The following is a 12,770-nucleotide window of genomic DNA, read 5'->3' as shown; positions in this document are numbered from 1 at the left end:
AATTTATTATTATTATTATTAGCAATTATTGTTTAAATATTCATACAGTAATAACCAATACAATTAATATGGTAACTAAAATTTCATAATTTATTAAATTCCATAATTCAAGTTATGCTATTATTAATGTTAATACTTACAGGCTACTTCATAAATTCATTCATTCGTATAATTTTCATTGGTTTTCCTGAATTTGTGTTATTCAAATAACTCAATTATTTTAATTATTTACAATTATATAATTTAATTTAGTTCATAATTAATATAAAAGTAAAGTTCATCGTGTCAGGTTGTTAACTTACTTTGGCACTTTGGCAGCGCCACAGTGATTTTGCAGTTGGCATTCCCAGACACTAGAGAGCGATAAAGCTCTCTTTCACAATCACGATCAAAAATGTCAACAGAAAGAAGAAACACGCAACAATGTAGTAGCGTGAAATTATTTTGAACTTTGAACACATCATAAACAGTTTCTCTTTACATGTTTTTGTAAAAGAATATTAATGATGGACCGGTATATGGATTATTTTAGCACATTTATGGCTGTGGTGTCAGGTGTAACTTTGGTGTACCTCTTTCATTCAGTCTTTTACACTTCTCACATCTCCTTTAAAACTCGCACAGTCTTTGACTCCCGGAGACATTTGCCAGGTTCTGTTTACCTTATGACCAAATACCTTCATGAATCTCTCCGCAAAAAACGAGGAAAAATGTGGAAAAACAAAGACACAAACGACGAGCTTGTTTTCACTTTGATCAACTGCAGGTAATTTGACTTAGACACTTTAATTGAATGTATTGATTTAAGCCTATGATTACTAAGTAATAATATATATATATATATATATATATATATATATCTTTTTTTAAATTATCAAACTATTATTTATATATTTTATATTATTTTATATATACTTTCAGACTAAATTATTGTATTTTAATTAACATCTGTCAAGCATTTTATATGTCATCATGATAAAAAGCTTAATGAAACTAAGTAAACAAACTTGTAATTGTTTGATCATCTGTAGGTATGATGCTGTGTCTTTGAGGAGGTTCTGCAGTGTTTCGGGTTACGGTTGGGACTATCCTGACAGTGTCTTCAGAGATGTTCCCTTGTGCTATCCCGAGTTTCTCTTCACCAGACTGCTCACCATGATTGTGTGCTCGGAGAGATTCAATCTAAGCCCTTTGGGTAAGATCGTATTTTTCAGCATGTAGGTTGAAAAAGGGGGGAAAAAAAACAATTTCTATCATAATTTGGATTCAAACAGGAATAATCTAAGAATCAAATAAGCTTCTACTGCATATATTTGTCCCAAAATCTTCTGGTCCAGTGTGATTTTATTTTATTAATATATATTAATATATATATATTTTTGTTTTACCTCTTTAAGATTTACAATACAGATTCTAATCATAATTCCATTAAAAAAATAAATATATATTAGGGCTGTCAAGCGATTAATCGCATCCAAAATAAAAGTGTGTGTATGGAGTATAATTATTTTCTATATATAAATACACACACATGCATATATATTTAAGAAAAATGTGTTATTTATATATAAAATATTTATATATAATATAAATTATATATAATATAAATATATATACACAGTATATACATGCAAATATTTCTTAAATATATACATGCATGTGTGTGTATTTATATATAGAAAATAATTATACACTGTACACACACATATATTATGTAAAAACAAACTTTTATTTTGGATGCAATTAATCGCGATTAATCGTTTGACAGCCCTAATATATATATATATATATGTTTTTTTACGACAAATCATTCAGTGTGTAAATAAGTCAGGGAAAATGTACAGCCATTTAGAATAATTGTTTATTTTGACCAATCTGAATCAGAGACTAGCTCTGTAGTAATATATATCTGATAATAAATGTCAATAATCCAGATCAAATATTACAAATACATTTTTTAATGCTCAAGGTTCAAGGAATATCAGTGTGTTCATATGCATGACAATTAAATGTGTTTTTGTCATTTTTATTAGTTTTGTTTTAATATAGTCTTTATCCGTTTTTATTTCAATTGTAGTTTTTTTGAGAAAACAACTAAATGAGAAATGTAAAAAAAAAAAAAACTTACACTTATTGTTTTTGCATTTCTTTTATTTCAAGTAATGAAAATGTTTTTTATGGTTTTCATTTGAGTTAACTCAGATAAGAATTACTTGTGTTTCCTGCAGGTCTGTTGAGTGTCCGTGAGGTCTTGAGTCTGACTGAGCCCGTGGATGAGCTGAAGAGAGGGACGTTCTCCCTGCAGGCCAGAGTGCTGGAGTACAGGACCGTTAGTGCGGGAGTGGAGGTGGATCTCACTTTAACCGCATCCAGACATCAGCAGACCGTATGGACCAACACACTCACTCTACTTTCTCCAAACAATAAATTCAGGCCTGAGGCTCAGCCTGACTTAGAGATCACCCATGGTAAGGGACCCAATGACACACAACGGACTCATATCAGTGGCTGTGAAAAGCGTTTTACTCTACATGAGGGTGTTCGTCCTAATGCAGGACCCTTTCAGCTGGTGGTTTATTTGTTTTTTTCCCAGATCCTGTCTCAGAGAGATGTATCGGCCTGGCTGTTCCTTGGTCCAGGGCTGTGAGATGTGCCTGGGTGTTTGGTGACCTCTGCCCTCTGCATGTGTTTTCTTGGCTGGGGTTTACCCGTCCCTCCACGCACATGCTGTGGATGTTCTCCAGATGCATGGCAGAGATGGAGAAGCACAATGGTAAGTAATGTTTGGAGGGCTATTCACACCAGCAGTGGAATAAATGTCTTTGTAGGTCCATAGGAATACACTGCTTAAATATATAATGACTTTCACTGCAAAATTTTGCATTGTGTAAATAGCCTATCTCAGACTTTTTATCTCTGATGTATTACTTTATTAAATTAATTTTATATAGAATAAAAAAAAATTGTGTTATTGTTAAACTCAGCTCCTTGAGGGCCACCGACAATATTATATAATTTATTAAGTATATATTATAATTAAATACTTGAATATTATATTTATTATTAAATTATTTATAATACATGAAATTATTTATAATATATTATTAATATATTAATATATACATAATATATAAGCAATATATATATATATAATGATACTATATAATTATTTATCTATATTTTAAAATTATATATTATTATTATTATTTATTTTATATAAAATGATATATAAAATATATATTTATAATATATTAATAAATTGTGTGTATATATATATATATATATATATATATATATATATATATATATATATATAATTTAATAGAGTAATACATATTATTTTATATAGTATTCATATATTTATAAATTTATATTTATAACCCTTTGCCCTTTTGCCCTACATTTATAATGTAGTTATAAAATGTTTGATTATTTTTTTAATCTACTTTTATATTAACAACTTTTCCCAACGTCGTTTCATCCTCGTTTTCTACACCTGTAGGAGTTGAAGTGGTGAGAGCTCCTCTGACTGTGTCAGTCCGTTACAAACAGCCTGTGTCTTTCCCGAGGAAATTCACCATCAGAGTCAGTGAAAACACTTCTGAAACCTCAAGCACAGCATCATTTTCAATGGAGGACCACAGAACCAGGACACTGTACCTCTCCGGACAGATTAAACAACAGTCAAAGGAGAAAGCAGAGTGATGGTGATGTAACTCTTACAGAGTCAGAAGGGAGACTAAACACTTAAAGTCACCATTAAATGGAAGTTGCGACGTATATTTGTCCATGGGGAATTGATTGGATGGTTGTGGTTTGCTATTGGTCGATCTCATGTGAGTGACAGGTTGTCCCGCCCTCGCCAGTAAACACATCATCAGAGAAGAGAAGTGATGACGCTGCAAGAGGGAGGGGAAGTTATTTTGATTAAAGATTACGAGGGCACATTAATAAAAAAATAATGAAGTGCTCAGAGAAATCATTTATAATAAACACCGGAATATTCCATAAAAAATAAGAATTGTCAATTTTGATTTCATGGTGACTTTAACGGCAGGGGACCGTGTCGAACTGGTGGAATGCTGATTATTTCTAAAGATTGGATAAAGGTTGGGAAAAATCGTGGTTAGGTCGGATGGATTTCCATGTCAGAAATATGAGATATATTAGATTTGATCCCGATCCCGATGCTCTGACTCCGTCTGACCAGTACAAATCCGTGTTATTATACCACAGCAAGAACAATAAAAAATGACTGCTTCTCAACATCGTCCTGTGACGGTAAAAACCTTGAAATCTCTTTCTCAAGAAAACAAACATCCCTTCAAACCATACAATCATAACATTAAACAACACTAGCAAGCATTGCAACAGCAAGGAATTAAGTAAAATAAGTAATGTAAAATAAATAATTTTATATATATATATAACACTGTATATATACAGTGCGGAAAATAAGTATTTGAACACCCTGCTATTTTGCAAGTTCTCCCACTTAGAAATCATGGAGGGGTCTGAAATTGTCATCGTAGGTGCATGTCCACTGTGAAAGACATAATCTAAAAAAAAAAATCCAGAAATAACTATTTTAACTATTTATTTGTATGATACAGCTGCAAATAAGTATTTGAACACCTGAGAAAATCAATGTTAATATTTGGTACAGTAGCCTTTGTTTGCAATTACAGAGGTCAAACAGAGCTTCCTGTAGTTTTTCACCAGGTTTGCACACACTGCAGGAGGGATTTTGGCCCACTCCTTCACACAGATCTTCTCTAGATCAGTCAGGTTTCTGGGCTGTCGCTGAGAAACACGGAGTTTGAGCTCCCTCCAAAGATTCTCTATTGGGTTTAGGTCTGGAGACTGGCTAGGCCACGCCAGAACCTTGATATGCTTCTTACAGAGCCACTCCTTGGTTATCCTGGCTGTGTGCTTCGGGTCATTGTCATGTTGGAAGACCCAGCCTCGACCCATCTTCAATGCTCTAACTGAGGGAAGGAGGTTGTTCCCCAAAATCTCGCAATACATGGCCCCGGTCATCCTCTCCTTAATACAGTGCAGTCGCCCTGTCCCATGTGCAGAAAAACACCCCCAAAGCATGATGCTACCACCCCCATGCTTCACAGTAGGGATGGTGTTCTTGGGATGATGGTACTCATCATTCTTCTTCCTCCAAACACGTTTAGTGGAATTATGACCAAAAAGTTCTATTTTGGTCTCATCTGACCACATGACTTTCTCCCATGACTCCTCTGGATCATCCAAATGGTCATTGGCAAACTTAAGACGGGCCTTGACATGTGCTGGTTTAAGCAGGGGAACCTTCCGTGCCATGCATGATTTCAAACCATGACGTCTTAGTGTATTACCAACAGTAACCTTGGAAACGGTGGTCCCAGCTCTTTTCAGGTCATTGACCAGCTCCTCCCGTGTAGTTCTGGGCTGATTTCTCACCTTTCTTAGGATCATTGAGACCCCACGAGGTGAGATCTTGCATGGAGCCCCAGTCCGAGGGAGATTGACAGTCATGTTTAGCTTCTTCCATTTTCTAATGATTGCTCCAACAGTGGACCTTTTTTCACCAAGCTGCTTGGCAATTTCCCCATAGCCCTTTCCAGCCTTGTGGAGGTGTACAATTTTGTCTCTAGTGTCTTTGGACAGCTCTTTGGTCTTGGCCATGTTAGTAGTTGGATTCTTACTGATTGTATGGGGTGGACAGGTGTCTTTATGCAGCTAACGACCTCAAACAGGTGCATCTAATTTAGGATAATAAATGGAGTGGAGGTGGACATTTTAAAGGCAGACTAACAGGTCTTTGAGGGTCAGAATTCTAGCTGATAGACAGGTGTTCAAATACTTATTTACAGCTGTATCATACAAATAAATAGTTAAAAAATCATATATTGTGATTTCTGGATTTTTTTTTTTTAGATTATGTCTCTCACAGTGGACATGCACCTACGATGACAATTTCAGACCCCTCCATGATTTCCAAGTGGGAGAACTTGCAAAATAGCAGGGTGTTCAAATACTTATTTTCCTCACTGTATATATATGACATAAATTAATAACAATAAAATGACATCATCAAACGACAGCTACATAAATGACTAATGATTAAAAAAAATTATAAATTAACAAAGAGAATAAAACAACACAGATGTATGGTTGCTCTCTTAAAATAACACACAGGTTGCTATTACAAATCTGTATATCCTTCATGTAGAACTAAATTATGTACTGTATTTGTTTGTGCAAAGAAACATGATAAATAGTACTATAAATAGATTTATAAAAGTGGGATACAATAACTTAAAATAACTTACTTGAAGGGAATAAAATAAATTGCTACAAATTTGTTAAATATTGCCTTTTAAATGTGATTTTATTCTATATTTTTTGTTTGAATTCAGCCTAATTTGTTTGCATTTCTCTAACAATATTGTATCAGTTCTAATCAGCGTCTGTATCAGTGGGGAGGAGTTGAGTGGAGGGCCGTTTCTCATGAATATTTCACACTCTCGCCTCTTTTCTTCTCTTTCCCCTTCCCTATGCTTACACACACACACACGTGTGTAAGTGCTCCATGTGTATTATTCATTAGTGTGTTTTCAGCATATATGAGGAGGGGGTTTCTACAGAAGCTCTTTTCTGAACAAGATAAATATATTATAACTTTTATATGTCTCCAATTTCACTTTTTTATGATTTGTAGCGATCCTTAATTTGCAACATCTTAACTTGTTTTCAGACAAAATGATCTGATGTTGCTGTTGTTTACTTCAAACTTGTTTACTTAGTAGGGTTTTAATAATCCTAGTTTGCATTGAAACACAATTAAGCTATTGATGGTGATTAATTAACTCATTTTTATAAATGCAATCTTATTTTCACTGGAATTTGGTGCATAGATGTATTTTTATACATGCAGCTGTACTCGTAAATGGCTGCGAAAATGATAATTTGTTGTGTATTTAGTGCTACACATTTAACATAATCATAATTAGTTAGGAAATACCGAGTTATAATGATCAGTTTTTGATGTTAGTTGTGTCTCTTTTTATTGTGAATTTAATATATTTAATTTTGTGGGATAGATGCTTTAAAATATACATTTTACATTACACAAATATGACATTGCTTTTTTTTTTTCTTTGGTGCAAATTACACATTTGCGAAAGGAATGTTTGGAAATCTAAAATAATTCCCACTAGCACACTAAATCAAAACATACAAATAACCATCATAAAGCAATTTAATGTATTATATAACTTAGGAATGTGTGATATATATATATATATATATATATATATATATATATATATATATATATATATATATATATATAGTCTTAGACAAGATAAACTAATATCTGGTATAAGACTGCTTTGTAGTGAATTCTTGACTACTCATATGGCCTAATAGACATTATTAATTCATAAAGGCCTGATTCTGTCGTGTGTAATGTGCAGTCATGTGTAATCGGTGTGTTTGGAGCGGTGAGTGGAAAAGCTGCTGTGATCAAAGAAGAAAATAATGAAAGTGTAAGTTCAATATTGTCTAATAAGCTTTGGTAAGACTTCACTATCTTATTTCTAAGAGAAGTGGGCTCTTTTCTGTAGTTTGTGCTGTATTGTTTGTGACTCTTGATATGCAGATGTGTCTGTTTTTGTGTTCCTCACGAGTGACGGCCTCGCCAGTCAGAATGTCTTTCTTCCTCTGAAAATGCCTTGAAGTCTCTTGGGATCTTTGAGTTATTTTTGCTGCTTTTAAAGGCATCGTGTGTGTATTCATCCTGTGGAGAGCGCCGGGGAAGAATCTGCCCACCTCCCATTTTCATTCCCTCGTCTACTCCAGTTTCTTCATCTTTCTGTTCTCTCAATATCGTAATGTGTATTAGTGCATTTGTGGTTGGCTGTTTTGCATTTCTCCTTTGTTTGCAACATCTGGAGCATTAATAGTGCTGGATCTGTGAATACTAAAAGTAAAGGCATGGATGTTGAGGTATTAGTGTGGTAGTGGAAGGGCAAAAGGTTAATTCCTTTGTGGTAATCCTGAATCCGTAGAGGGTTTATAGGAGATCTTATTTCTTTTTGTTTTCTTGACTGTCCAGATGTGACCTGTCTCTTGGACCAGCGCTCTCTGAGGTGTGTTAGGAAGAGCTTGCCATGGTCACCAAAGACAACGCTAACTCTGGTGAGTAGAGAAGGATCTCAGGGCACTTTAACTGAACAAAAACGTAATGTTTATGTGATAGAAATAAATATTTTCTCATTCAGATTTGTAAGATACATACTCTACATTTCAAAAGTTTGAGGTCATTACAATTTTATTCAGCAAGGATGCATTAAATTGTATATTCATCAAAGTATCCAGAAAAAAAAACGTGTCATGCTTTCCACAAAAATATGAAGCAGTTCAACTGTTTTCAACATTGATAATGATAAGAAATGTTTACTGAGCAGCAAATCATCATATTAGAATGATTTCTGAAGGATCATGTGACACTGAAGACTGGAGTAATGATGCTGAAAATTCAGCTTTGATCACAGGAATAAATTACATTTGAAAATATATTTGAATAGAAATAAGGTATTTAAAATTGTAGTAATATCTCACAATTTTTCATTTTTTTCTATATATGCAGCCTTGGTGAGCATAAGAGACTTCTTTCAAAAACATTACACAATCTTACCGACCTCAAATTATTGAAAGGAAGGATAGACAGACAAATTCATGATACATTCCAATATTAATAATAAATATTGGTAGATAAATTAGATACATTTTTATTAGTTTGCTAATCGTAATATTTACTATTGCTGAGTTATTTGAGCTAACTACTAATACTAAGTATTAAGACAATAACTCAACATACTGTATTCTGTATAACTCATTCCAGATATGAATGTAACCTCAAATTATGTTGCTTGTTGAGGAGAAGTGCTTCAACATATGATTTATGGGTGAAAAACATCTTTTAGACCTTTTAAAGGAGGGACTAACCATGTCTATAGATACCAGTATTATAGTTGTCATTATAAATGATATGATTAATAAGTTATGATAACACGGTTTTTACATTGCGTTAACTCATCAAAATAAGTTATGCGTTTTTCAACTTGTTTTTATAAGTTATACAAGATTCAACTCATTTTTCTTTAATGTAATTTAAGTTGAAACGACTTAAACATTTAAGTTGATTGTACTTAAAAATTTAAGGCACCAACTTTTTTTTTAAATGTTTTTTTTTTTTTTTACAGTAGATCAGAATTTCATGAAGACTATTTTGGTCTTTTTCGACAAAGTAACCACATAGCAACACATTAAAAATGACATCTAGCAACGGTGACTTGCATGTGCTAATGTATCTATAGCTATATGCATCCTCTTTTTCACTGTCCTAGGCTCTGTTGGAAAGACAACCTGTGTGAAGAAGCAAAAGTGTATGATGAACAGTTCTCAAAAGGATGGGACGCTTTTCAGGGACCCGCAGAAGACCATATTTGAACCCGAGCTGACCTTAGAGGTCACGGCTGATGATGGAAGGAAAACAAATCCGACAGAGGTCGCAGTGAACGGTGTTATAGAAACAAATGAACAGACATGTAATGTATGGAGCGTTTCTAATATCCAAAATTTGAAAGAGATGCAATATCTGCACCACGAGGCGGAGGACAGTCTAATCGACGCGTCACTGGACATTGACAAGTCGTCTCTCATGGGTTTCATCGACTCCAGTAACCTTGAGAGCTCGGAGGATGTTCAGACCATTCCGTGCATCCAGGTGGACGTGAAGACGGATGTGGTGCTGATTGATGAGGATGATGATGATATGTCCCTAAGGGAGAGAACAGTGACGGACATGTCCACTACGGACGGGAACGCGGCTGAGCTCGTGTGTGGGCGTCTCCAGTCAATCTCCTCTGACTCCTCCCACTCTTTGTGTGATGGGCGGAGTCAAGAGCAAGGCTCGACCATGGAGACTCCTAATGAGGAGCAGGAGCTGCCCAAAAAACACACACGCCCCTGCTGCCTCTGTGTTATCATATGATAAAAAAGGGCCTAAAAAGGGCCGATATTATACACTTTTTTGAGCAATTTTTTTTTCTTAAATGTAATTTTATAATGTTAAGGCCTGTTCATATCAAGGACGCTAAAGATGACTATAACGTCAACTTTATTAGACAATATCATTCTGTTTATTAAAAGCACGCACTGCAGTTTTGTCATCTGCCACTTTAAATGCTTGAGCGCTTTAAAGAAGGATGGATTCTGATTGGCTGTCAACATTTGTTTTGTTCATTAGCTGGAAAAAAAATCATTCTGAAAGTGATTCCAACTTTATCATTCCTCTGTTGTTATTGTTATAGTTGTGTTGTGTTACGTTTAGATTTTTAATGAACGACTTTATTGTTATAGTTATTGTCCTTGGTGTGAATGGGCCTTTAGTCAAGGTTTCTTGCACCCAAAACAGCCATAATTAAGTTTTTCATGACCATTTTTACCTCTCTCTCTCTCTGACACAAGTTTATTTGTTGTTTTAAAGTCATTAAATGACATTCGTAACCTATTTTACTCCCATAATGTGACAAGTTTCCTAGTGAAAGAAGAAAAAAAGGTAGGGAAAGACTCTACTCATCAGAGAAGATGAAGCATGAAAAGTGGAAGTGTTTTACTTCAGAAGAGAAAGAAAAATCCTGTTTTCCATGATATGCCTCCTGAGGGTGTAAATGTGTTTCTGCATGAGCACAATTGCTGTGAGGATCTAGTTTTAAAAGGTTTTGAAAGCTGGTGCTGCCAGACAAAGCTAATTTAAACCTAACCAGATGATTTCTTTTGGCTGCTTTTCCCGTGCATCTGGCACAATAGTGTTTGTGTGAATTATACATTTTGTATGTGTTTGTCTTTTATCGTAGTTGCACCGTAACCCTGGGCTTGTGAAATATTCAGTGCTGATCTGAGTTTGTAAGAGGTCAGAGAGCACCGCTGGAAATGTGCAGGTAACTATCAACTGCACAGAGAAAAAATCAAACGCAGATATCTCTAGCTTGGCAAGCTCCATTTTGTTAGATCAGTGACCAACATGTGTCAGAAGACTGTTAAAAACGCAATGTGAGTATGCTCTGATATAAATTTATAAATTATAAACATGATTATTGCTACGCCATTAAAAATTCTGGGGTTGGTAAGATTTTTTTATATTGTTTTTAAAGGAAGTCTTTTATGCTCACAAGGCTGTATTTATTTAATCAAAAATACTGTAAAACCGTAATATCGTGAAATATTCTTACAATCTGAAATAACTGTTTTCTATTTGAATACATTTTAAAACATAATTTATTCATGAGATGCCAGATGCCATTACTCCAGTGTGACATGATCCTTCAGAAATCATTATAATATGCTGATTTGCTGCTCAAGAAACATTTCTTCTTATTATTAGTAATGTTGAACACAGTTGCACTGCTTAATTTTGTGGAAACTGTGACTTTTTCCAGATTCGATCATGAATAGAAAGTTGAAAATAGCAGCATTTATATGAACTACAAATCTTTTGTCAAATTTAGAAATGTCTTTAGTGAAACTTCTCATTAATTTAATGCATCCTTGCTGAATAAAAGCATTCATTTATTTTAAAAACAAATAAATAAAAAAACTTACCGACTCCAAACTTTTAAACGGTAGTGTAGATATATAAATAATTCTACAATGTTAAAATGGCAGAGACATTTAAAGGTAGTTTTAATTTTTTTTGCCAGTATAAGAGAAAATACTGCGTCCTATTGTCAATGTGACAAATGAGCCCGACGTTATATCAGCTGCGATTTTTAACATGTTTTCATAAACAATTTTTTTTATTAGACTGCCAAAACTTTTTACACACAACATTTCTATGCATATAGGCTAAAAACCTTTTCATTTCTAAGAGGTTCTATTCGTAGCATAACGTCCGGTTATCTTGCATGTTATGATGTTATAGCAATGTTGCATACTACTTTTTAAAACCTTTAGCACACACAGCATAACTCACATACTTAAAATATATTCAGTGTGTACTTTGCAGTAAGCACTAGTTTTATATTCAGAACACATCAAAAACATCTCAGATGGCAGAACTGGCACATTTTCTGTACAGTGCTCATGAGCTCCATCTCTTCATACGACTACAATGGTGTCTGTTTTGTACATTTGAATAAAAGCAGTGCATATGTTCACAGCAGCGTACAGTACATTGCTCTTGTGTCTCTCCTGTCTCACATGTGCATCAGTCAGGTGGAGGAAATGGTTTCTCATCTCACTGGAGGTTTCCGGATGGGCTGAGTGAGGGTGTGTGTTTTGTTGGGAGGGGTTGCTGTGTGTGTGTGTGTTTGAGGGGTGTGTTAGGAGGGTGATAGTGCAGAGAACTCTTATCTTTCATACCCAAACTGTGTTAACTCGCTATCCACTAGAGTTGGCGCTGTTGATGTGTCACGCGCTTGTATGTTCATTTATATGTTTTGTACTCTTTTTGTCATGATCATAGTAAGAACATGATGTTATTGTTGTTCTTATTAAGAATAATTCCAATGTGACATTTTTGGGAAAGAACTTTTGTTTTAGGTTAGTCTCTTTTGTGCATCAGAAATATGTAGACCAGATCTACACCTCCAAAAAGGTAAGATAATGAATTTACTGTTATTAGAAGCCAACTTTAATCATACATGATTAAGCATTTTTAAATAACATGACACCGATAACACAAAGGAATTTTTTTTTATAGATAGCCC

The 12,770-nt window shown here is 34.3% G+C and overlaps 2 protein-coding genes across 3 annotated transcripts; both read left to right on the top strand.

The window, feature by feature from the left end:
• The first annotated feature begins 371 nt into the window (after positions 1–371).
• On the top strand, positions 372–4,317 carry LOC307159189 (uncharacterized protein). Its single transcript, XM_079872406.1, has 5 exons — positions 372–766; positions 1,032–1,195; positions 2,229–2,468; positions 2,594–2,773; positions 3,503–4,317. The coding sequence occupies exons 1-5, from the start codon at positions 504–506 to the stop codon at positions 3,703–3,705; spliced, it is 1,050 nt and encodes a 349-aa protein (XP_079728532.1). The 5' UTR covers positions 372–503; the 3' UTR covers positions 3,706–4,317.
• LOC307159190 (uncharacterized protein) lies at positions 3,641–12,345 on the top strand. Of its 2 annotated transcripts, XR_013821338.1 has the most exons (4): positions 3,641–3,707; positions 8,114–8,196; positions 9,408–10,760; positions 10,920–11,163. XR_013821338.1 is itself a non-coding variant. In XM_079872407.1 (3 exons), the coding sequence occupies exons 2-3, from the start codon at positions 8,169–8,171 to the stop codon at positions 10,052–10,054; spliced, it is 675 nt and encodes a 224-aa protein (XP_079728533.1). In that variant the 5' UTR covers positions 3,641–3,707; positions 8,114–8,168; the 3' UTR covers positions 10,055–12,345. The 2 variants fall into 2 exon arrangements, 1 of the variants encoding a protein (XP_079728533.1); XM_079872407.1 differs by having other exon boundaries at positions 9,408–12,345.
• Positions 12,346–12,770: the final 425 nt, after the last annotated feature.

The sequence above is a fragment of the Squalius cephalus genome, assembly GCF_949319135.1.
Source record: "Squalius cephalus genome assembly, chromosome: 5".
Taxonomy (NCBI): domain Eukaryota; kingdom Metazoa; phylum Chordata; class Actinopteri; order Cypriniformes; family Leuciscidae; genus Squalius; species Squalius cephalus.
The sequence above is the reverse complement of the archived record's forward strand: the minus strand, read 5'-3'. Positions and strand labels throughout refer to the sequence as shown.